Source organism: Protopterus annectens, chromosome 4.part0 (assembly GCF_019279795.1).
Source record: "Protopterus annectens isolate FY-2018-M chromosome 4.part0, PAN1.0, whole genome shotgun sequence".
Classification (NCBI taxonomy): Eukaryota; Metazoa; Chordata; order Ceratodontiformes; family Protopteridae; genus Protopterus; species Protopterus annectens.
In genome coordinates this window covers 1,500,303,304-1,500,326,663 of record NC_056733.1, presented here as the reverse complement: position 1 = coordinate 1,500,326,663, position 23,360 = coordinate 1,500,303,304, and the positions used below count along the sequence as shown (strand labels likewise).

At 38.2% G+C, this 23,360-nt stretch overlaps 1 protein-coding gene across 1 annotated transcript in view; it reads right to left on the bottom strand.

Moving 5' to 3' along the window:
- Window positions 1–211: 211 nt before the first annotated feature.
- The window catches only part of LOC122800469 (hepatitis A virus cellular receptor 1 homolog), a gene marked incomplete in the record, with an annotated part of 335,499 nt that continues 312,350 nt past the window's right edge, over window positions 212–23,360 (bottom strand). The window contains 1 exon segment of the mRNA XM_044069913.1: window positions 212–415. Coding sequence (XP_043925848.1) covers window positions 212–415 — 204 coding nt within the window.

The window sequence follows — 23,360 nt, the reverse complement described above, 5'->3', positions numbered from 1 at the left end:
ATATATCGGAAACATTCTTATTGATTTTGAAACATCATATTGGTGGACTTTTTCAGATAACCAGCTAAGGCTGTAAAGACATACAGCCAGAATAATACAGAATCTTTAGTGACTGGGGATCTTGCACTGGTTTACACAGCATGTATTTGGAAGCCATAGATATCAGTAAGTGGTCTTTATGATGTATAATGTTTTTGGTTCTCAGCCAAGTTTACCCACTGTCTTTTATATGCAGAACTGTACATGTTGCTATACAAAAGCTTTTGTACATCAATTTATTTTTATGTTTCTGCATTTTCACATTAAGGAAATGATACTTACGTCTGAATATAAAGAGAATGAGGCTGAGAATGGCAAACAGGATAGCTGCCAGTGATCCCGATATGATCAGTCTCTTATCTTTTCTTCCTTCTTCCTATAGGTGGATATACAGAAAGTGTCAAAGCACCATTGACAAGGGCAGGTGGGCAGGTGCAGTTACAGGGTGTCAACATTTTAATTAACGACAAAAGGTAAGAAAAGTCACCGCTGTTTTCAATTCATTTAAGACACAGAATTTTAATTTATCATTATGCTTTGTACATAATTATTTTATTGCATTTGTAATGAAAAGGTTAAATAACTTTAAAATGAATTTTTGATATAATATCATATTTCTTCTAAATATTTCTCAATTCTGTGACATATATTTTGCAAAATCATTTTATTGAAATGTTCAAATAAAATAATAAAAATGCAAAGGGCACCAGTTATATACATTCTGCCAATTGTATCTCTGATGTCTTTGAATACAAGCATAGTGTCCCACGAAGTATAGACTGCATGGATTAATAACACTGAACTATGCACTGCAAGTGCCTGACCTCAGATGAATCTCATCCCCCATACCAAAAAAGCAAACATAAATAAAATTGACATTCCAGCCATTTTATAAATATCATGATTGAAATACCTTACTAAGGTCACAGCTTCTGACATACTACTAGAAGATACACTCTTAAAAAAATAATGGAATAACCAGGAATAGTTACACGTAACACCCATACATATGAACTTAATGTTTTATTGGATACGTTCATAGGTGTGTACTGGGCTAATGGCCCTGGAGCCTTTACAAGCCTAGCCCATAGATAACCCTGGCATCATGGCGCCTGAGGTTAGTTACCAGTGCCTCTATCAAGAAGAGCTACTGGAGTGATCCCCAGGGTGTATTTTCTATTTCCCATCCACTCGCCAAGATTTTTCTTGAAGAGGGCCAGTGAGGTACTCTGCTTGATGTGTATGGAAAGTCTATTCTTGAGCATGGGCAGTCTCTGGGTTATAAACCTGTCCCTCCAGCATGTTCTGTTAATAGTGATAATGAGACTTGACGTCTCTGGAGTGTGTGGTGCGGAGAGATTTAGATTTCTTTAGATGTAGCATTTCAAACAGGGCTGGGTCAGACATGGCTTTGTAAGTCAAGCAGAGATTGCCTCTTAGTAGATGATATGAGACAGAGAATAGCTAGGGGGGTTTCGAGTCTGTGTAGGATAGATTTTTAAGGCCTAGGATCCTCTTTGTGAGGTACTTTTGTGTTTAAGACCTAAGATGCTCTTTTTGAGGTACATGGGACATTGGACTTGATGACTGGTCTAATGAGGGAGGAGCAGAGAGAGATGATAACCTCTTTCTTCCTGGATGCAAGACCCTTGGTAATGAGATGTGCCACATAGAAGGACTTTCTGACAACAGTGGCAATGTGGTGGTCGAAGGAGAGGTTGCTTTCAACCTGTGTTCCCAGGTCTCGTATGACATCTTCAGTGTTTAGTGGGCTCCCATCTATGTGGTAATTAGTGGGAACTGAATTTTTCCCAAAGGAAAGGATGACACATTTTTTGACATTAAGCTTTAGGCCATGGTTTCGACACCAGTCATTTGTCTCAGTGAGGCCTTTTTGTAGGATGTCTGTATCACTTGGGGAGTTAATAATGGCTCCCAGCTTGCAGTCGTCTGTGAACTTGGTCAGCTAGAGTCCCTCCATGTTGGCCTGGACTTCTGAGAAGTAGATGCCAAACAGGAGAGAACCCAGGACTGATCCCTGTGGGACTCCACTCGTGACTGGTCAGCAGTCTGACTTGGAGTCTGCTACTTTCATTAACCTGTGCTGCAGTGATACTGGGTGCCTGGCATTCTTCTGGTACTGTGAATGGTCCTTGGGGGGGGGGGGTAAAGTTGGCACTGAATCTATCAGCGAGTATGTTGGCAATATCTGTTGGCTCAGTATTGGTGGTACCATTGTGTAGTGACTCAGACCTGATCTGGGTATTGCTGTGGAAATTCTTGATATAACTATAGAAGGCCTTGTGGTTATTTTTTGTGTCTGCCACATTTCTGCCTTCATAGCTGGCTTTAGTGTATTTGAGGAGAGATTTCAACTTTTTGTTGAGGCTAATAAGGGAATTCTTCCATTCTTGGGACTTCACCTTTTTCTGCAACAGTTTCTTCCTTCTGTTGTAGAGCCTATTAATGGCAGGGGACCACCAGATTAGCTTCTTTCTTTTTGAGGAGAACATCTTGGTTCTGTTGGGTATGGCTAGATCCATGCATTTATGTACATGTTCGTACAGTGCATTGGTGTATGATTCGGCATTCATGCAAATATTTTCCATTGGCATGGGTGCTGTGAATTTAGCCACCTCTGTTTTTAGGAGTTCAGAGGCAGCTTTGGAGAAGTTATTCATATTGGTTACTTTTGCTGGGGGTGTGGGCGAGATGAGAATTTCCATGGTGATTAGTTTGTGGTCGGATCTAACGAGGGATGAGTTGACTATTGGTGTAGAGCAACAGTTACCCATGTTAGTAATAACCAGGTCAAGGATGTTGCTTCCTCTAGTGGGAGTAAGAATGAGCTGGTCCAGGGCATTGGAATTGATGAATTCCAATAAGCGTTGGGCCAGTGCATTGTTGCATGAGTAGTTTACCCAGTTGATGGTGGGGTAGTTGATGTTACCTCATATGAGAGTGTTTGGTTGGACCCTAATCTTGATTCCAGGGTGGTTAGAAACGTGGAGTGAGAGTCCTGGGACATGGTTGGGGACCTATAGCAGGCTACAACCTGAATCGGTATCTTGCCCAATGTTAGTTGTACCTGAAGTATTTCAGATGTGTTATGCTGGGCTACCAGTCTGGAGGTGGGCATATCCTTTCTGAATATGGAAACACCATCATCTGTAGAGCTTCTGTCCTTGTTCTGGGGCTGAAAGGTGTAGAATGAGTTGTAGCCTGGTAGCGCAGGTGTGCTTTCTGCTGCTTTAAACCAGGTCTCTGGTACAGCACAAATGTCAATGTTCTCCATTTGGAGGAGTGCTTCGGGCCAGTGCATCTTAAGATTTAGACTTCTAGCATTCAGCAGCATGACCTTCAGATTGTTTTTATTTATAGCTGTTACAGTGGTTATTTGGTCTTTGGAACATTGCCTAAAAAAGGCACTATAGGGGTGGCAAGAGCCTTAGCCAGTACCCGAAAACCCAGGGGTGACAGATGCAGGCCATCTCTTGCAAAGCATTGAGATCTGTCAATCATGTCATCCCAGGCAGACAGATACTGGATCCCCTTAGAATGACACCAGAAACTTAGCCAATTGTTAAAATCAATAATTTTTTGCTTGTACTGCAGTATCATTCTGGGTGATGGTAGGATGCTGCTCAGGGTGAGGGTTGTACCTACCCTAATGAAGGACTCTACAAGTAAGACCAACCTTTGTAATTCTGAGTTAACTCATTTTCTGTCTGTGTCCATTATTTCATTTGTTAAGCACCAGCCATAAATCCTGCTGGAGTCACAACATCAATAGGCTGTATAACAGAAGCAAAAAAAAAAATCATGGCAAAAATGTATTTATTATTTATTTTCCATTTGTTTACCAGGGATGTCTGACTGGGCCAGAGGCCCATTTTCAGCATAGGCCAGGGGAGAAAAGCTCCTTTATAAAAAAATATTACATGCAAATTTGTGTAATACAATACCAGAAACACATAATTTTACAATACAATACAAGAAAACACATTCAAGGATAATGCAAGAAATGTAGTCAGTAAGTAAGCTAAAGAACTAATTGACCAAAACAAAGAGATGTCTAACAAAACATACAATATAGAGTAATAATATTCTGAGTAGAAAAAAATCCTAATTAGCAAACTGACAAAGTAGATTGTACCATCATAGAGAAATAGCAGATTTTTAGCTGAAATGTCATGGTATAGGAAGAAAATATTATAAAAAAGCATATATAGTATAGAAGGAAAAAAAATAGATGTTAGATGTTACATTAGTGGTACATATACTTAAAACATTCACAGCAAGGCAGTGTGGAGGTGAGCTGATAAGGAGGGAAAGAAGATGCATATAAAAGACTTGAGATAGGTGCAGAGTGATTTAAGGATGATTAAATCAGAGTTATGTAGACAGAAGCTGAAATTTGGTGGGCACTGAAAAAAGCAGCTTAGAGTATAAAAAGAGAAAATATAACCATGGTTGAAAGAAAAGGGGAGGACAGAAGAGATCAACCTGGGTTAGTGCATGAGCAGACCCAGACATTAGTTAGCTAGGTGCTCCTTAAGCAGTGTTTTAAATTTGGATTTATTGCTAGTGTTTAGTATAATTTGAGGTATGGAATTCCAGGATTTGGAGATTTGGTGGGAGAATAGAGAATTGCCATGATAGTCATTAGGTTTAGTTACTGTAACTAGTAATTTGTTGAAGGATCTTAGTGTTCTCTTGCTTGAGTAGGGCTGAACTGAGCTGTAGCACCCAGCAGGATAAAAGCAGTCTCATCAAATTAAACAAACAACTCATAGGACAAAGGAAGTCTACCATAGCCAAATTTGAGGCAAATTCGGGCTCTCAGGCCAAGGCTCAGACCAGGAACCAGGAAGGCAAACTTACAAGTAAAAACAGAGAGCTGCTCAAGTGAAAAATGTCATCCAAAGGACCCAATAAAGTAATAAAGTGTATAAGCAAACATACAATGAGAGAAGTACTTCAGAAAAGAAATGTCTGCATAAAATTCACATGGTCCTAAATAGTTTATACAAGACTGTCAACAGCATATGGGCTATTTCTTGAGAATATCGTGAACATTGACTTTATTATGAATTAGAACCTCTGGTATCATTCTTATAACTGGAAATAGGCATGAAGCAGGAAAGGAATTCTAAAAAATAGTGGGAAGGTTTGATTTGATTATATACTGCGGTGGTGGTGCTGCGGTAGCGTTGTTGCCTCACAGCAAGACGTTGTCCCGTTCGATTCTCAGCTAGAGCATCTTCTGTGTGGAGGCATACATGAATGGGGGGTGCCTTCATTGAAGGTTGTGCATCAGGGCTGGTAACCCGGTGTGTAAAAATCCACTACCAATCATTAGCGGACCGGAGTTCCGCTGTGGCGACCCCTAAAAGCCAAAAGACACAAACAACGTAGGAAGGTTTGATTGCACTTGGGATTAGTAAGTGTAATTAGCATGTCTTCTGCATACAGCAGTGATAGAGAGCAAGAGTGAAATAACTATATGAGACAGATAATAGGAAGACCTTTCAGGCACATTACTAAGATATATGATATCCCATGCAAAAGACTGAAAATGTTGATATTAATAGTAGTGAATGGTCCATCACAGAGTGCATGTAGTGGGATTATCTGTTCAGTAGAAATCCTAAAAGATTCCATCACATCAAGGAGATTCCACCAAACTGCTTCTTAAATGCAATTTTAGTATATAGAGCATGGCTAATAAAATTAACGCTATATTTTCATATGAGAGAAATATTCAAAAGACTTTTTTGGACATAGTCCATAGCAGATCTATTTTTAATAAATCCATGCCATCCCATGTCAACTAATATGTATCAAAAAGGTGGTAAAAACTTTGTAGTCTAGAGCCTAAATGCAGACTCATAACAGAAATGAATCTCTATGAGTGCTGAGTTATTGGGCTCTTTACCTGGATTCAGGACTTAGGAGATGAATACCTTCTTACAGGAGGGAGAGGTGTGCCCAGAGGGGATGCATTAAAAATTGCATAAAACAACAGTTATAGATAGCTGTGCTGTCTTGTATTTGTTTACTGGAATACTGCTGAGGCCAGCAATTTTATTAAGTTTAAACATATTGGTTTAAGGAGGCACTCTGTCTTTGTCTTGGATGAAGGAGTTATTTTAGATTCCTGCAGAAAATGTTCCATAGTTAACATCCAAAGAATTCTTAGGTATGGCAACACACTGAAACATTCTGAAAGTGTTCTGAAGAGTCAGCTATACCAAGTGGGCTTCTATTAAGCATTGAATTCACTAATGTTGGAATTCTTTTATAGAATGCTGTCTCCTGACTTAGTATTTATACATTTTTGGGGACAAAGTGTAGAGCCACAAATGGAGATTTTGTAAAGCAGTTTCAGACTTGTATCTAGATCTTTTTATAAATTCACACATAGTAGATTCTATTGATGAAGTACGTTTGAATCTTAGTTTTAATAATGACTTCTTCAGTCTCAAGTTATAGTTTTGCGATTTCCATAGGTGTCAAATTCTAGACAAATCAAGTGCAATGTTGCATGTGAGTGCTCAGAAATGCTTGTATCTATCCCTTAAAATGTGGACAGTTTGAGATGCATCTCTGGAACCTCACAGAATGTGCATGGGTCTTTGTCCAGTTTCTCCCTGAAAAAAAGAATAACTAATGCAGGCTTTATATAGTCTACAGGCTCTTGCCACAGGACAAATAGATGAAGCAGACCAGTGCCTGAGTGAGGAACAACTGAATTTGGGGTAGAAAAATATGGGCATCTCTCAAATTGAATACATTATCATCTTAAATTAACACATGTATGAGTCTGTAAAGCCCTACAAGCACAAGCTTGAGTTTAGAGTACACACTACTGTCCCTGTTACTAAGAATTTATTTAAAGTCCCCAGCTGTGATTATATTTCGTTATGGAAAAATCTCTACTTTGGTACAACATAAATATAGTCTTAGCATTCCTTATTCCAGAATGTAGATAACTAGAGACTAAAGTGAGATGTTTCCCACCTAAGAAATCTCTTACAACTATTAGAGCATGTGAAGACTGAATATAACTATTCATGAAAAAATAAATAAATAAAGGATGCTTTTTGTTAGATCACTACCTCTTTTTTTCTCTGCATGGTGTGATGTTGCTGGTATAAATGAATGACTAGACACGGGTATTCCACAAGAATTAGTGCTAGGACCATTGCTGTTTAACTTCTTGCTTTTTACCTTCCCAAGAAATGATTGATATTTTAACCATGCATATTGATCATTACAAAATCAATGCACTGTATAACATTGCATTTATAAATTAACTACTTAAAGTTGTGGTCATCAAAAGTGGGTTTAGAATTCAATGCTTTAACTTCAGAATAAAGTCCATTTGAGTCAAACATAAGGACACTAACATAATTATCTTTTTAAATAGATCAATAAATTCTAAAGATTTTAATGTCTTCTGGCAGTTGATGCAGAGAGTTAAGGCTGTCAGCTGTGGTTCCTCTCGTACAGGGTTTGATTCCCTCAGCTCTCATTTGCCTACTGCATAACCTTGAGTAAGTCACTTAACCAGACATTGCTCTGTAAGAGGATTGTTTGTCCAGTGGAACTACCTGGTTAATAAATGGATATCATGTAACCTGTACAAAACACTAGTACCACTTTTATACTCAGACTGTGTTAAGTCCATTAGAACAACAAGGCATTGCACATCTATTACTGAACCTCCTGACTACAACATTCTATTTTTGTTTTCATCTTTCAAAAGGTAACTTCAAGCTACAGTTTGGATTTTTCTTTTACAACAAGACACTGCACGTCTAAAAATGAATCCCCCTGACCACAACACTCTATTTTCTTTTTCAAATTGCAAAAGATAACTTCAAGCTACACTTTGGGGTTTTCTTTCACAACAAATAAGAAGGTATTGCTCATCTAATAATTAACCCCCCTGACTACAACATTCTACTTTCCTTCTCAACTTGCAAAAGGCATGTAAAGTAGCAAATACAAGTTAAATCTACTGTATGTCTTTATCGTTAATTGGTAACTGAACTTGCAGGTCCAAGTCTTGAATCTTCTTTTCAGTTAATTGTAAAAGCAACCGCATCAGCTCAAGCTAAAGAAACGTCCATGAATGCCCCCCTCTTTTAATAGTTAGCCAATTTAATTTGGCCTAGAAAAGAGTTTACATATCCCCAACTAAAGACTAAGCATTTTTAATACATAATAAGCAATGTACATTATAACCTCTTTACCATTACTTGTGCTAAAGTTGCCCTCATAGAATGATTGTCTCCTGCCACTGTGACTGGTTTTCTCTGCCCTTTACAGTGTTTTCTGGTTATTTTCTGTAATTCTACTCCTTTAACACCTTTCTCCTGTACCCTCCTTGAGTACTAGATAGGTCCAGCAGTCTTTTTGCATATCCTTGAGGCTAGTGACTTGAGATTACAGTATTCCCTTTATCCATACTGTATATCGTCTTTATTTCGGTGGCAGTCACTTGTGTCTTTTTCTCACTTCCAGTAAGTTGTTATTGCTGCTCTAATTTCAGCTACAAATATTGAATGTTATTTTATATAATGTGCATAAATCTTTAGTTATTTATTTTTCAGGTCATTATGCTGAGTAATTAGATGGCTGCTGTTATAACACAAGCAGTATTCTACCTGCCCTTTCTACTCTGAATCAAAGTATTGGAATGTATTTAGCCGTAACATTGCAGGTGCTGCATCATTTTTATAGATTAGGGTGAAGTTATACGGATCTTATACTTTATTGTATATTATACAACAACCCCCCATAAATATTCCAAAACGTACACGCTGATTGGTCGGCGTGCACGTTGTAAATCAGACTTATTCTAATGGAAAAAGGTCCAGTCGCCCGGACTTTTTCCATTAGTATAAGTCTTTTTTTTTACAACAATGGAGAACGCAAGATCTCCGTTGCTGTTTAGACACTGTCTCGCTATGTTAAAGGAGTTTAACATAGCGAGACAGCTTTAAAAAAAGTAACGGATATCTTCTGTTGCTTTTTTAAAGCTGTCTCGCTATGTTAAATGGGTTTAACATAGCGAGACAGCTTTAAAAAAAGCAACGGTGATTCTCCGTTGCTTTTTTAAAGCTGTTTCGCTATGTTAACTCCTTTAACATAGCAAGACAGTGTGTAAAATGCAATAGAGATCTTGCGTTCTCCTTTGCTTCCACCCACAGCTCTGATGTACTGCGTAAGCATACACATGTGCAGTACATCAGAACAAACGCAGAATACCAGACAGCTGCGGAAGGACAGCAAGGAGGCATTATACAATGCCATTATTTAAGAAAAGTAATTTTTTTTTTTCTTAAATAATGTCATTGTATAATAGCAATAACCCACTTCTGGGTGTGGGTTATGCTGGATTTACCCATGGTTGTCTTTGTTTGGCCACTCGGGCTTCACCCTCATGACCAAACCAGACCAACCGTGGGTAAATCCAGCATTACCCACACCCAGGCGTGGGTTATTGCTATATTTATATATAATGTATAGAAATCATTGACTGTCTTGCAAATGTGTTTTTCTTGCTTTCTTGTTCCTTTCATTGTACACTAGCATACTGCTTCTAGCCCTGTCTTGGACTTTAGAAATTAACTTCTTAACTGTTCTTTCCTTACCACACCTCTCTTTTACGTAACTTCAAGCTACAGTTTTTTTTTTCTTTTACAGTAAATAACAAGTAATTGTGCATCGGCTACTGAGCCCCCTGACTACAACATTCTTCTGTCCATTTCAGCTTGCAAAAGGCATGTAAAGTAGGAAATACAAGTTAACTCTGCTGCATGTCTTTGGTTGTTAATTGATAATTGAGCTTGCAATCCCAGTTAAATTACTTGTTAGCAAGGCTTGCATTCTCTTCTCAGTTAATCATTTGTAAAAGCAACTGCATCAGTTCAGGCTAAGGAAATATCTATGATTGCCCTCCCCTCACTCACTCACTCACACACACTTTAATAGTTTATCTATCGTTAGCTGATTTAATTTGGACTAGGAATAAGTTTGCATGTCTCCAGCTAATAACTAAGCATTTTAGTTCATAATTAGCAGTGCACATGATTTTAAATGGGTCTCTTTACTGTTACCTCAAATTTGATCACCACATACTTCATTCCATCAAGAAAACTCACCAAAACTTGGCTCCCTCTATAGATCCATATACAAGCAAGGATTACCTTAGTAGCAACATATAACCTTCCTTCTCTATTATATGCTTCCCCCACTCTTACAAATATCAACATGCTATATACAACTAAACTAGCCACCTGCTACTACAAAATAGTTAAAACTAAACTAGCCACCTGCTACTACAAAATAGTTAAATTTGCAACCACCCATCCTTATAAAACACACCATTGCCTTGCATTAAAACAATTAAACTAGCTTGAACTCTCAAACCAGTTGAAATACTCACAACTGGTCATTGCCCACAACCTATTTTACTCTCCAGACAAATGCCCATCATTGCAAAATACTCTGCTGCACTATTCATCGACTTGAGACCTTCGTTCTAGCAATAAACTCATACAATGTATCAGTAAGACATTCAACACTTTGAAGACTCTCTCCACTCCCATTATGTGTCAAAACTCTGAAATGAAATCTCCACACATTTAAAACAGATAGAAAACTTAAATAATTTCAAAAACTTTACTTAAACAGCAAATGATGGCTCTGTTCTTCCTGCTCACCTGGGTAGCTTTACTCAGAGTACTTTTCTCTAACTCTTACAGCCACTTTGCTTCCCAATCTTTTGCACCTTATTGCTGCTCCTCATACAGCATTAATTTCCTAAACTCTTACTTTTTGTCTTTTTCTCATATTCAACTACTAACTGGAGTCCCTCCTCTGTCCATTTACCCTCCTGATCATTTTCATAATTCTCCTTTCATATCTCTCTTATCACCTTTTAAGCTACATTACTACTTATCTGTCTATAAATTATTACTAATCTAAAAAACACCCCATTTTGATATTTTCCCTGCAGCCATCATGCTATAAGTACATTAACTATTATTGTATTGTTTTCTATTCAACAATTATCAATATATGTTAATTTCTCTCTTGGTTTTTGTATTAAAATGTCATGGTTATGTAAGAAATGTTTAAAAATCATGTAAATAAGCTATGTACAAATGTTTTACCCTGCAGTTCTAAACGTGCATCACGTGTAACTTAAATGTGGAGCTTTTCGCCCCGGGCCTCCACTGAAAATGGGTTTTACCTAGTCAGACTTTTCCTGGTCAACAAAGATAAATAAATAAATAAACAAAAAGGAAAAATGTACAGGACTACAAAACCATTCTCACAATTTGAATTTGTTAGCTAAGAAAAGCAAAAAGGCTACAAACTTGCTGTTTGCATGCTAGAAAGTATTGCTATTCAGTTTAAACATTGTGTGACACACTCCTACGACACACTCCTACCCTAAACTGTACCACAGGATCATCAGACTATCCCTAGTCTTTGCCCCATAACAAAGATATTTTAAAAGTAGTATATTCATAGATAACAGAAAATATTAATAATGAAAGTACGCTATAAGATTCTCATCATGGTCTTAAGGAAGAACACATTACTCTTAAAATTGATTCAGGTTCTGATTTGGGTTTAACATACCAACAAGGAAAACCTGAGTTAACGGAAGTCTATTTTTTGTTCTTTAAAAAAATATCTAAGTTTTGTGCCAACACTTGTACATTCAAAACTTACGTATGAGTGGGTCTGAATAATGCAGTTAAATATCTATCTTACCAACAGAACTTTTAATGTCTAATCTAGTAGCCAAATATTTAGTGTAGGTCCCTTTTTAATGTGTTCCACAGAGATTTGCAAAGGAGCCAGTTTTACTTTATAATTTCATTAATCATATCAGCATCCTACTTCTACCTTCTTCACTCACATTATATGTGGATAACATCCTCATCCTCAAGTTACAATAATTTTAATTCCCTTTCAAGTTGGGTTGAGGGAATAAACTTTCAATAAACACTGTAATCTCTTTGTCAGACACAAGAAACAAATATTCACACACTATTACATTAAATTATCCATTTTTCATATTAGAAAAAGAAATCAGAAAAACAAAACTATTTGAGTCTATAGTTGTATGTAGACCTACTGCTTAAAGATCATACAGAGCAAATGGTAGACAGTCTGAGTTTACTCCTCTTTAGTTCGGATTGGAATATTTGACAATTATTTCTATATGAGAGAAGGTGCATGAGATCTTGTTTTAGCATTTTTAGGTGAAGTGATTTCCTGATCTTTCATGATCAAGGTGTACTTTTCAGTCAAGGATGTATAAAACATTCATATGGATGAGCTTCAGTAAGTCTGTCTGTATATAAACACAAAGGATAAATTGTTTGTTAGACACCCACAGCTCATCTGCATGCCTTGATCTGTACAGAAGTGGATGAAAGCCTGACCCTAATGAATGCAGAATTTTCAGGCGCAGAATACAAATGTCGTTATGGCTTATGTGGGTTTATCTAACAATTATGGTTTGATGTCTGTGTGTTTTCCTGTATAGTGGATAAATAACCCAGAGTCACAGAGGATTTTTTTATTTAGCTGTAGTTCTGTAGTGCTTGTTTGACTTGCTCTCTCTGCCTGACAATTGCTGATCTCTGTCTGCATTTGATTTTGGATTGTAGTTATTCATTTAAGGTTTGGTTACGTCTGTTTATTTTATCTTTTTCCTATATTGCAGTTTGTTTTATTTTACAATGTTTTTAAAGCTGTTTGTACTTTTCGGATTTCTAAGAGGTCTTGGCTAGGGACAGTTAGAAAATATTTTGCAGACAGTGAATAACATCCAGCTAATTAGTGGGAACAGATGACAAATAGCATTCCTCATTTAAATGTTTGACTTGCTGTTCTCTGCCTGACTATTGCTGATTTCTGTCAGCATTTGATTTTTCCCACCTATCCATCCTGCTGCTGTTGTACTTTTAAACCTGATGACTTTTAAGTTGCCTTATCCTACTATATATCTGATTTTGGACACCCCTCCCAGTCTCATCTCTTCAGCTAATTCGACTGAGCACTGGGAGAACAACTGGGAAGACACTCCTCCTTAGTCTCTTAAAATTGAATTATCTTCTGTTTCCTACCTTCTCACTTACTAAAAAAATTGCACTGTATTCAACTGCTTTTACTGTATTTGTGCTTTTTCCTACTTTAGCTTTTTGCATGTTCTTAAAGTGTTCAGTTGCACTTAAGCTGTTACATTTATTACTGCTTGTTAGTAGCTCACTTACATTGTAACTATTATTCTAAGCCTCTTAGTTTTGATTTAAGCACTTGGGCTTCAAACTAGTAATCTTACATAAGGAAGGTTTGTGGTCTACACTCTTGTGACAGGAGAGGTAGCTTACACTTTTCTAAGTTAAGAATTGCTGGCTGAAGGCTTATTGTGTCAGGTATTCTAATAGTGTTTAGTTCTGGTTTAAGTGCTTGGGCTCTAGCCAGTTATTTTACATTAAGAATATTAATGGTCTACACTTATAGTAGAGGAGAGGGTAGCCTCTGCCCTTCTGAGCTGAGAATTGCTGGTGGACTTATTGTGCTTGTTCTTTTAAGTGTCTTTGCTCTGATTTAAATACTTGGGCTCCAAACTAGTTATTTTACAATAGGAAGGTTTCTGGTCTACACTCTTGTGGCATTGCTGTCTAGAGAGATTTTTTTTAAAGTACTAGAGCATGTGGATTGCACATAGCTGAACATTGTTCATCAATTTCCTTATGTTATTGACCTATTCAATATTTAAATTTCCCTCACTCCTCAATAGTAGATTAGTAGCCATGGATATTCACCTCCTGAGTCTCTCTATTACCAGTCTAGTTGAGATGAGTATTCTGAGGTGTTATTGCATTTGCCTCATGTACACTGACAACCCACTTATTCTTCATAAAACAGATAAAGTATGTGAGAAGTGTAAATATACTTTAATACTGGAGGCAAAATTCTCTCATAAAACCAAAATTAATTTTATAGAGTTTGTCAGTGACACTTACATCACACCTACTGCACAGGGTAAAGACCCTACACATAAAAGTACTTATGCTGTAGCACTTACAGGTAACCTTCCAATAACACTATGACCTCCTGCAAGGTATAATCAAAGAAAGGCTTTGCCTTCTTGTATTAAGAATAAGATAAACTCAAAAGACAATCCACCCTAGTGAAATCACAATGTCAATTGGTTATACAACAAAGAAAAATCTTGACCAAGCATTGGAGGAACAAAGCTATACATACTTAAAGCTCCATGCAGCTAAGAGGGTTAATTAGGACTTCAAAGGCTAAATCTGAAGAAAAAATAGCTTCTCAGGCAAATGACAACCACAAAGCTTTATACAGTTATATCTGTAACCTCAGGGGAAAGATACAACAATGTGCAAAACTTAGCATAAGTGGCATCAGCCACATTGACCAGAAGCCACTGCCAACCTTTTGGCTGACAGGTTCATCTCAAATCTCCCCACTCCTCCCGATAGTCCAAAAGAAATACCATATACCCCAAATCCCCCTAACTATTACTAGAGAACAGGTCATCAATGTACTTTCCAAGGCCAAAAATACTGCATCGATGGGCCCCAACAACATCCCAAGATGTTTTATAAATAAAATAAAACATGGCCTCTTTGGACCGCTTGAATCATTTTTCAACTGGAGCCTTCAGTCAGGTTTTGTGCCCAAGGAGTGGAAGATGGCTACAGTCATTCCTCTGCACAAAGGAGGTCCAACCACTGATCTGGGTAACTGCAGTCCCATAAGTCTTACCAGCCTCATGTGTAAGGCCATGGAAAGAATCATCATAGACATGATAAATGAGGACACAAGTAAGCTGCAAATGCTGGACCCTTCACAGTTCTGCTCAGTTAAAGGGCTTTTTCAGAGGGTCACCAAAGCACTGGATGAAGGTAAAACTGTGCACATCCTGGCTAATTACCATGTTGATAATACAACCCTAAGAGTAAACCCAGTGGTCAGTGATCTGGATATGCACATAGACAGTAGCTCTACCTTCAACCAACATGTGGCCACAGCGGTGATGTAATCCTTTTATTTTCTGCAACTTATAAGTAATGACATGGCATCTAGGTCCAAAGAGGTCCTATGAAGGTTGCCAGCCTAGCTAGATAGAATTGTGTAGATAATTCTATGTCATTGTAAATATGAATATAATCCACATGCTTGTCATCTTAAAATGTAAAGAAAAGTGTGTTAAATGTTGAACTTCAAAAATGTAACCGCAGTGCACTCTGCTGGAAGAAAGCTGCTAAGTCAAGCATTGTATGACTGTTTGATCTCAGAGCTCAGAGACAAGATGTCTAGGCTAAGACATTCCTTCTATTGTTTTGAGACCAGAGTTAATTTCTTGAGTTTGCATATATAATGTATTTTATTGACGTGACCTCCTGCAGGTGCACATTACAAAAATAAATGTAAATTCTGAGTTTCTGTTAGCCTGGAAAACCAGAGAAATATCAAAAATGATGTAATGTGAAGCAGTACTGTGTTATTAATTTAAGGACAGAAAGAAAGGGCAGCATTTTGCATTTGTCTTCAGAACTGACCACTCACTACCACTTGCTTTGCTCTGTCTGTATGTAAGTAGGATTTTAGACTTTAGTGTTTCTCTTAAGGAATAGATAGAAAATAGTAAGTTTAGACTAGCTGTTTTCTATACTTATGTCAGACTATTCTACAGTATTATTTTAACCATTTTCCTTTGATTTCTGAACTCTTGACTAGCACTGTGTTGAATTGAGAAGATTTGTCTTGTGTTTTTATTATGTATTGTTAAATATTTTTAAACCCTTCAACTGTGGCTGTTTTGCATAAAGATAATTTAAGCTCTAGAGTACTTCCATGTATTTAGTGATACCGTACTAAGCCACTCCAATAGACTTGCAGCTCAGTCACACTTACTGTTTGGATATCAGTAATATTACAGAGTGAAATTGGCCACCCTTTGGGAAGGGCCTTTGAGTAGCTGATAAGTAAGAGTTCTGGTGGCAGTGATTTCTACCTTATATTCTAGATAGAAGGGGAGATAGCTGGAGCACCTGTGCCAGTCTTCCCCAGGAGTGCCTGTGTGTTTGTATATAACTCATATCTCAAAGTGTGTGTGTGTGTGTGTGTGTGTGTGTGTGTGTGTGTGTGTGTGTGTGTGTGTGTGTGTGTGTGTGTGTGTGTGTGTGTCAGCTACATGGGCAGGGACACAAAGCACTGGTTGGACGGAGAGAGTTCTAGGAGAACTTGGCTTGGGACCCTGGCTAAGGACCCCACTCTATAGCTGTGCCACTGGGGAGTCTTATTGGAGATCTGGAGAGAAAGGTAGAAACCAGCCCCAGACTGACTATGAGCTCTGTGTGCTCTTAAGGGAAATTGTACTTTACTATGTGTGTACTTGTTATCCTTCCCAATGTGAATGCCCCTCACTGGTGTTAGTGGTGAGGATTGAGGCTCCTTAATTACTGGGCCAGTGGACGGGTGGCACAATCCCACTGTACTCACTCTTATCAGGCCAATCATAGAGTGCAGTGCTGCCTTTTGTATGTACCTGACCAGGCATATGGAGCAACTAGACTGACCTCAGAGGTTCCTTGCAAAAAGAATACAAGGTGTAACAAAACTGCCTTATGCAGAGCACCTTAAAGCCCTTTCCCTCTACTCAGTCTCCTATAGATTGTTGAGGGGTAATCTATGCCTGACTTGCAAGGCATCCACAAATCCCTCACTTATGAATCTCCTAGATATTCATATGTCAAAGCGCACCTGAATTTTGTCTGTGACTTAAGCAGAACATGCTGGAGAGACAGATATATGTCCCAGAGATTGTACCACCTATGTAACTGGCTTCTCTTCCATGTGAGGCTGAGTTCATCTATTACCCAGTTTAAGTGTAACCTACACCAGTGGATTGGGAATAGGAAATTTGCACCAGGCCTGGCACCCATGTCCCTCATGGACAAAGGTAACATAAATATATGGCCCTCAGTGTCCTATTTGGATACAGGACATCATTATTATTTTGGGAAAACATGGCTAGGCTCAGAAAAGCTCCTCTGGTCATTAGCCTAGTAACAATCTATGAATCTAAGCCAGAATAAATATGTCCCACATGACCTGCAATTTTGTGTGGTAAGCTGCTGAGCATTTAAAGTTATATATGCCACATATAGTGCACCCTTCATATGTATTATATTATATTATATTATATATTATATTATATTATATAAAAATATGAACTAGTCCAGTGGTGTAGTGGTTAGTGTTGCATACTCAAATTGCTTGGCTTTCATCGGGTTTACTCTCTGTGTAAACACTAAACACCTTGTTTATCAACCTGGGTTTGTACTAAGTTCAATAGCTAAATTTGGAAACTTCTAATTTGCCTTTAAGTGAGCAAGACACGAATGCATGTGCATAGATGTGTGTGTGTGTGTGTGTGTGTGTGTGTGTGTGTGTGTGTGTGTGTGTGTGTGTGTGTGTGTGTGTGTGTGTGTGTGTGTGTGTGTGTGTGTGTGTGTGTGTGTGTGTGTGTGTGTGTGTGTGTGTGTGTGTGTGTGTGTGTGTGTGTGTGTGTGTGTGTGTGTGTGTGTGTGTGTGTGTGTGTGTGTGTGTGTGTGTGTGTGTGTGTGTGTGTGTGTGTGTGTGTGTGTGTGTGTGTGTGTGTGTGTGTGTGTGTGTGTGTGTGTGTGTGTGTGTGTGTGTGTGTCTGTGTGTGTATGTGTTTATTTCCTGCAATGGGCTGTCACCCTCTCATGATTAATTCATTACCTAGATCTCAATGACTCCTACTACAGGCACTACAGCACTGAAATGGAGACAGCAGGCAGTTGTAGAATGGAACACCTATGACATAGAGTGCATTTCATTACATTAATCATTAAAATTTACCTTAACTCTTTTCTAAGCATGTCACAGGCTTTTTTACATCAAATGAAATATGTGTGCGTATTTAAAAGTCAGCTTGATAAATGCAACATCTTTGCCTCTGCTAATAATGGTTGAGTCGTAATCTATCCATACAGATGGCTTCTTCATTGGCCTTCAGCATCTGGATGTTTTAACTTGACTATGTTTTCTAGAGTTCTCATCTTCAGTTTAGGACAGATTCTTGCTGAACTACAAGTTTACTTTAAGACACAACTTCAGAAGCCTCTGCCTGCAAATCTTGACTATCTCAGTTGCCTAAATTTTCCTGTGACAATACTGGTTGTGATAATTCTGACTGCTCTCCCTTCTTCGATTCTGATGTTTATTTTATTTATTTTTATTTATTTAACATTTGTTTACCAGGAAAGTCTGACTTGGAACTAGCCAATTTTCAGCAGAGGTTTGGGGAGAAATGCTCCAGACACATGTCTTTTTTTAATCTGGGAGGAAACCTGAGCACCTAGAGGAAACCCACACGAATACAGAGAGGACATGCAGACTCCACAAAAAAGGCACCCCATATGAGAATCGAACCAGAGAACTTCTTGCTGTGAGGCAACAATGCAAACCGCTGCAGCACTGTGCCGTCCACACAAATTTCTTTACCAGGAAAGGCTAATATGGAAATAGCCAATTTTCAGCAGAGGCCTGGGGAGAAACACTCCAGACGCATTTCTTTTTTTAATCTGGGAGGAAACCAGGGCACCCAGAGGAAGCTCACACAAATGCAGGGAGGACATGCAGACTCCACACAGAAGGCACCCCAGATGAGAATCGAACCAGAGAACCTCCTGCTGTGAGGCAACAATGCAAACTGCAGCACTACTGTGTGTCCAGTTCACCTACTGCATGTCTGATGTATCTGCCTTGTGCAACTGTTGACAATTTGTTCTATATAGCTTTCTATCTTCTCTAAGAAAGGCATGAGATCTTAGTTTGGCTATTTGACAAACTTCTTCAATTTCAATCTGCAGACTTTCTTATGGATTTTAAATTTGCAATCTATTTCTGATCTGCAAACTTAGTAGCCTTATTCGATTTTTGTCAAAGCAGTGTTTTTGTTTCTGCTGATTTCCTTCCAGCATTTCCTTTATGTTATATTGATTTGCAGGTATAACTCCATATCCCTTTTCCCACTTTGCACATGGGGTCAGGGTGTCACTTTCACAGTGACAATCATCTCGAGCCATGGTTTACACCACCAGGTGGCTAGCCCTGCAGCAGTAGTTCATTCACACCACTCACTGGCACACACAATCTCACCTACGGACAATTTAGAGTGTCCTATAGACCTACTGCATGTCTTTGGAATGTGTGAGGAAACCAGAGCACCCAGAGGAAACCCATGTTACCACAGGGAGGACATGCAGACTCCTCACAGAAGGCACCCCAGATGAGAATCGAACCAGAGGACTTCTTGCTGTGAGGTCACAATGCTAATCGCTGCACCACCGTGGCAACCCCTAACTAAGACAGAAAAAGTGGGCAGTTGCTTTACAACTTTTGCCCATTAACAATGAAGAGACCAAGTCCTTGCAATGGAGTAATCCTGCATTCTAATGTTGCTGGATAATAATCCTGATATCAAATGAGGCAGATCTTTCCCACTAGATTCTTCACAGCTTGGATTGTTTTCCCCACTTATCCCTGTTGACATAAATTGAATGTAACAGATGATACATGTCTAACATCCCAGTCATGCAGAAATCTTCTATATTCCTGACTGTTACTTTGAGTGCCTTAATAAGGCACGACAACATCAGGTATCATCTCTCTTGAGAATATTGACTTTAATACAGCAGTCTGCTTACACATTCTACGTCTGTCAGTTTGATTACGTCGGGTATCCTTAAAAAATAATCCAGGCACAGAGATGCATGGATTTTTCAAATAAAAAAAATGATGATCCTACAGCTGGTATACCAACTTCCCTTTCTTTGGAATGTTTTATAGTATCTACTATAAAGGTGTTTTCTGTACTACATTTTCTATCAGACTACATATTGTACAGCAAATGTTACATATCTTGGCCTTTTGTTGTACATTACTATTTCCAGATATGATTTATATATATCCTCTCAGACTTCTCAAATGTTTGAGAAATATTGTTTTGTTTTTGGACTAGATTTACTTCCTGGAATGCAGAATACAGCTTCATTTCCTGCTTTATTAATTATAGTTTAAAATCCTCTATAGGAAATGCTCCCCAGCTACTGGAAGAACTGACGGTTTGTGCAGAGGGCAGTATTACTGCAGGTCATCTTACTAAACACTCTCACTTTTATCTTTGAGTGGCTTTCCCCTACTGATTCCCATATACTCAAGATCTGGTATAATGGATAGACGCTTCTCTGTCATCTCTGTTTCTGGTCTGTTAGATATGGGCATCCTGAGGCAGTATACTAACTGCCTCATGTTCACTGACAACCATTAATTTTAGAACAGACAAACACAGCATGGAGAGATGTAGATACACAATGTCATTGGAGGCAAAGATCTCACGTGCATGCACAAAAAATGCAAACCAGGTTGTTAACATCACACATGAAACACTCATTACCAGCAGTAGGGAACAAACACATAGACCCACATATGCAGAGGTACTCACTTGTAATCTGCCCAAACCTCCAAGTCCTCCTAAAAGCCTCTCCCAGTAGCCCTGCACACACTCAAAAAAGACAGCATCTCACACAAAACATAATTCTGAAAATCATAGTAGCCCCAGTTCCAAGCCCATAAGGCAACACATCAGTCAGACAAACATTCTAATTATTGGGGATTCCATTGTAAGACATACTGATGTCCCCCTAACCAGACTAAATAAGGAGAAAATCACAATGAGATGTTTATCTGGAGCTAGGATCTGCCAAATCATGCATGCACTTATGCCTTTAAACCACAAGTACCAGTATGACATGATCATAGTCCATGTGGGTGTAAATGACCTAAGACATGCCTCAATATACTATATGAAGACAGACCTGATGGAGCTCTCTGAATATGTGTCCCAGGTAGGTATGAATGTAGCCTTTAGTGGCATCCTACCTTCACCTATGATGATGCCACAGTACCAGCAAAAATGATTGACTTCAACAATTGGTTTAGTTTCTGGTGTCACAATAAGGAGATCCAATATCTGTCAGCCTGGGGAGACATGATCGACAAACCACAATTCTTTGCCAGAGATGGTTTATGCGTGTAACAATATAAAAATGATCCCACTCATCATCGCACTCATCTCAGGTCTCACCACAAATAAAATTCAAGCAGTGTTTGGACCTGAGATGAATGTGACAACAAGTGGGATCATTTCTCTATTGTTTCTGCTCTTTTGAATCTCTAGGACTGCGTTCTTTTTTTTTTTCTTGATAGTGTACATTTGTCATCACTTGGCTTTGAGATACTAGCAAAAACTTTATTTATCCCCATAGTGCCTTTTTTAAATTGTGCCAAATTGTTAAACCCTCCAACATAACAAAAATTACTCACAACCACCTAAATGTACTGCTACTCAGTTCTAGGAGTTTAAATAAAAAAATGCACTCCCTGGAAGCATTCCTCACCCTGGACAATACAGATAAATGTGCAGTCATGGAAACATGGTTCAGAACCATGGAGAGTACCCCAGCTATCAATGGTTATGACGTCTTTCATACATTTCAATCCCCCTCAGCTCAGGATAAAACATAGGGAGGAGGTGTCTCAATGTTCACAAAAGACAAGCACACTGCTGGATTGGTCCAACAACATGACTCGCTTCAGCTGCTCCATGCACAACTAACCATAGGTGTGAACCCCAGTTATATTCTTGTTAGCTACAGATGCCCTAGCATGAGTCTGGAAAACCACACTTATACCTACTGGAATCTCTTAACATTCAGCCTTATACCATACTTTAGGATACTGCAGAAAGTCAGGATTAATAAGAAAGGTGGAGACAGAATGAACAGCCTAGAAAGAGTAGAGCTAGAGTGGATATTTAGATTACGTGCACATTGTGAACTAGGTCTAAATCAATTTATCAGTATCAAACCTGTTTTAGAAGGACGTAGATTAAAATAAGTAAAATGTTCTTACTCAGATTTAAATATGTTTTCAGATTTATATATACATATATATATTTTTGTTCTTTTTCTGCTGTTTTTAGCAGTTATATATTAAATATTAGATAGGTGTCATTAATCAAATAAACAAATGTATTTATTTGGGCATTTATATAAATATTTATTTATATATATTTTTTATGTAATTTAATTGAATTTAATTTATATATATATATATCTGTATTCATATTTATGTACATTTTATAATAATTTTAAAGGATGTATGATCGTTTATTAAGCGCAAGCTATTGAGTAACTTGGATTTAATATTTTTCTTTTTTGATGTCAAGAAGTTTCTAAATACAAGCTATTGAACTAATTTGATGATTGTTTAATTAATTAATAATTATTAGATTGAATTTAATTGATATAACTATTTAAGAATGCCTGAGATGAAAAAGAATTAGATCTGATGAAGCGTACCAGTAGCGTACGTGAAAGCGCTTATCCTGTTTCCATTGTTTGTTAAAATAAATTTTATACGGAATATATTTTTGATGGTTCTTCGAAGTTTTTTGAAGATACTTATGGATGACTTCAACTACCCCTCCATAAACTGGAAGTCTTATACAACTCATAATTCACTTGCTCAGAGGTTTTTGGACTTCTTCCATGCAAACATGCTGGAGCAACTAATTTCACCCAGCCTGAAACTATAGCAAACCTGCTAGCTGATGAGTTTATTTTACACTTCTCCCACTCATCACCTCCTACCAAACCCAAAGAAATATCTGCAACCATTCTCCTACTGGTCATTACGAGGGAACAGGTCTTACTGCACTCACTAAAGCCAAAAACACAGCCTCCATGGGTTTTGACAACATTCCAGGATGCTTCTTAAAAATCTTAAAACAGAATCTATCAGGGCCACTAGATATGCTCTATTGCCACAGCCTCCAGATAGGTTTGTTCTACAGGAATGGAGGACTGTAACAATTGTCCCTCTGCATAAAGGGAGTCTATCAACTGATCCGGGGAACTAGAGACCCATAAGCTTGATGAGACTTATCTGCAAGGCCATGGAGAAAATTATCATGGACCTGATCAATAACAGCATAAGAAATCTCCAGACACTGACCCAGACCCAATTTGGCTTTCTCAAAGAGAAGTACTGCCTGCTGAATCTAGTGGAGTTCTTCAAGAAAGTCACCAGGGCCATGGATGAGGGTAAAACAGTACACAACACATATCTAGACCTGGCTAAAGCTTTGAACACAG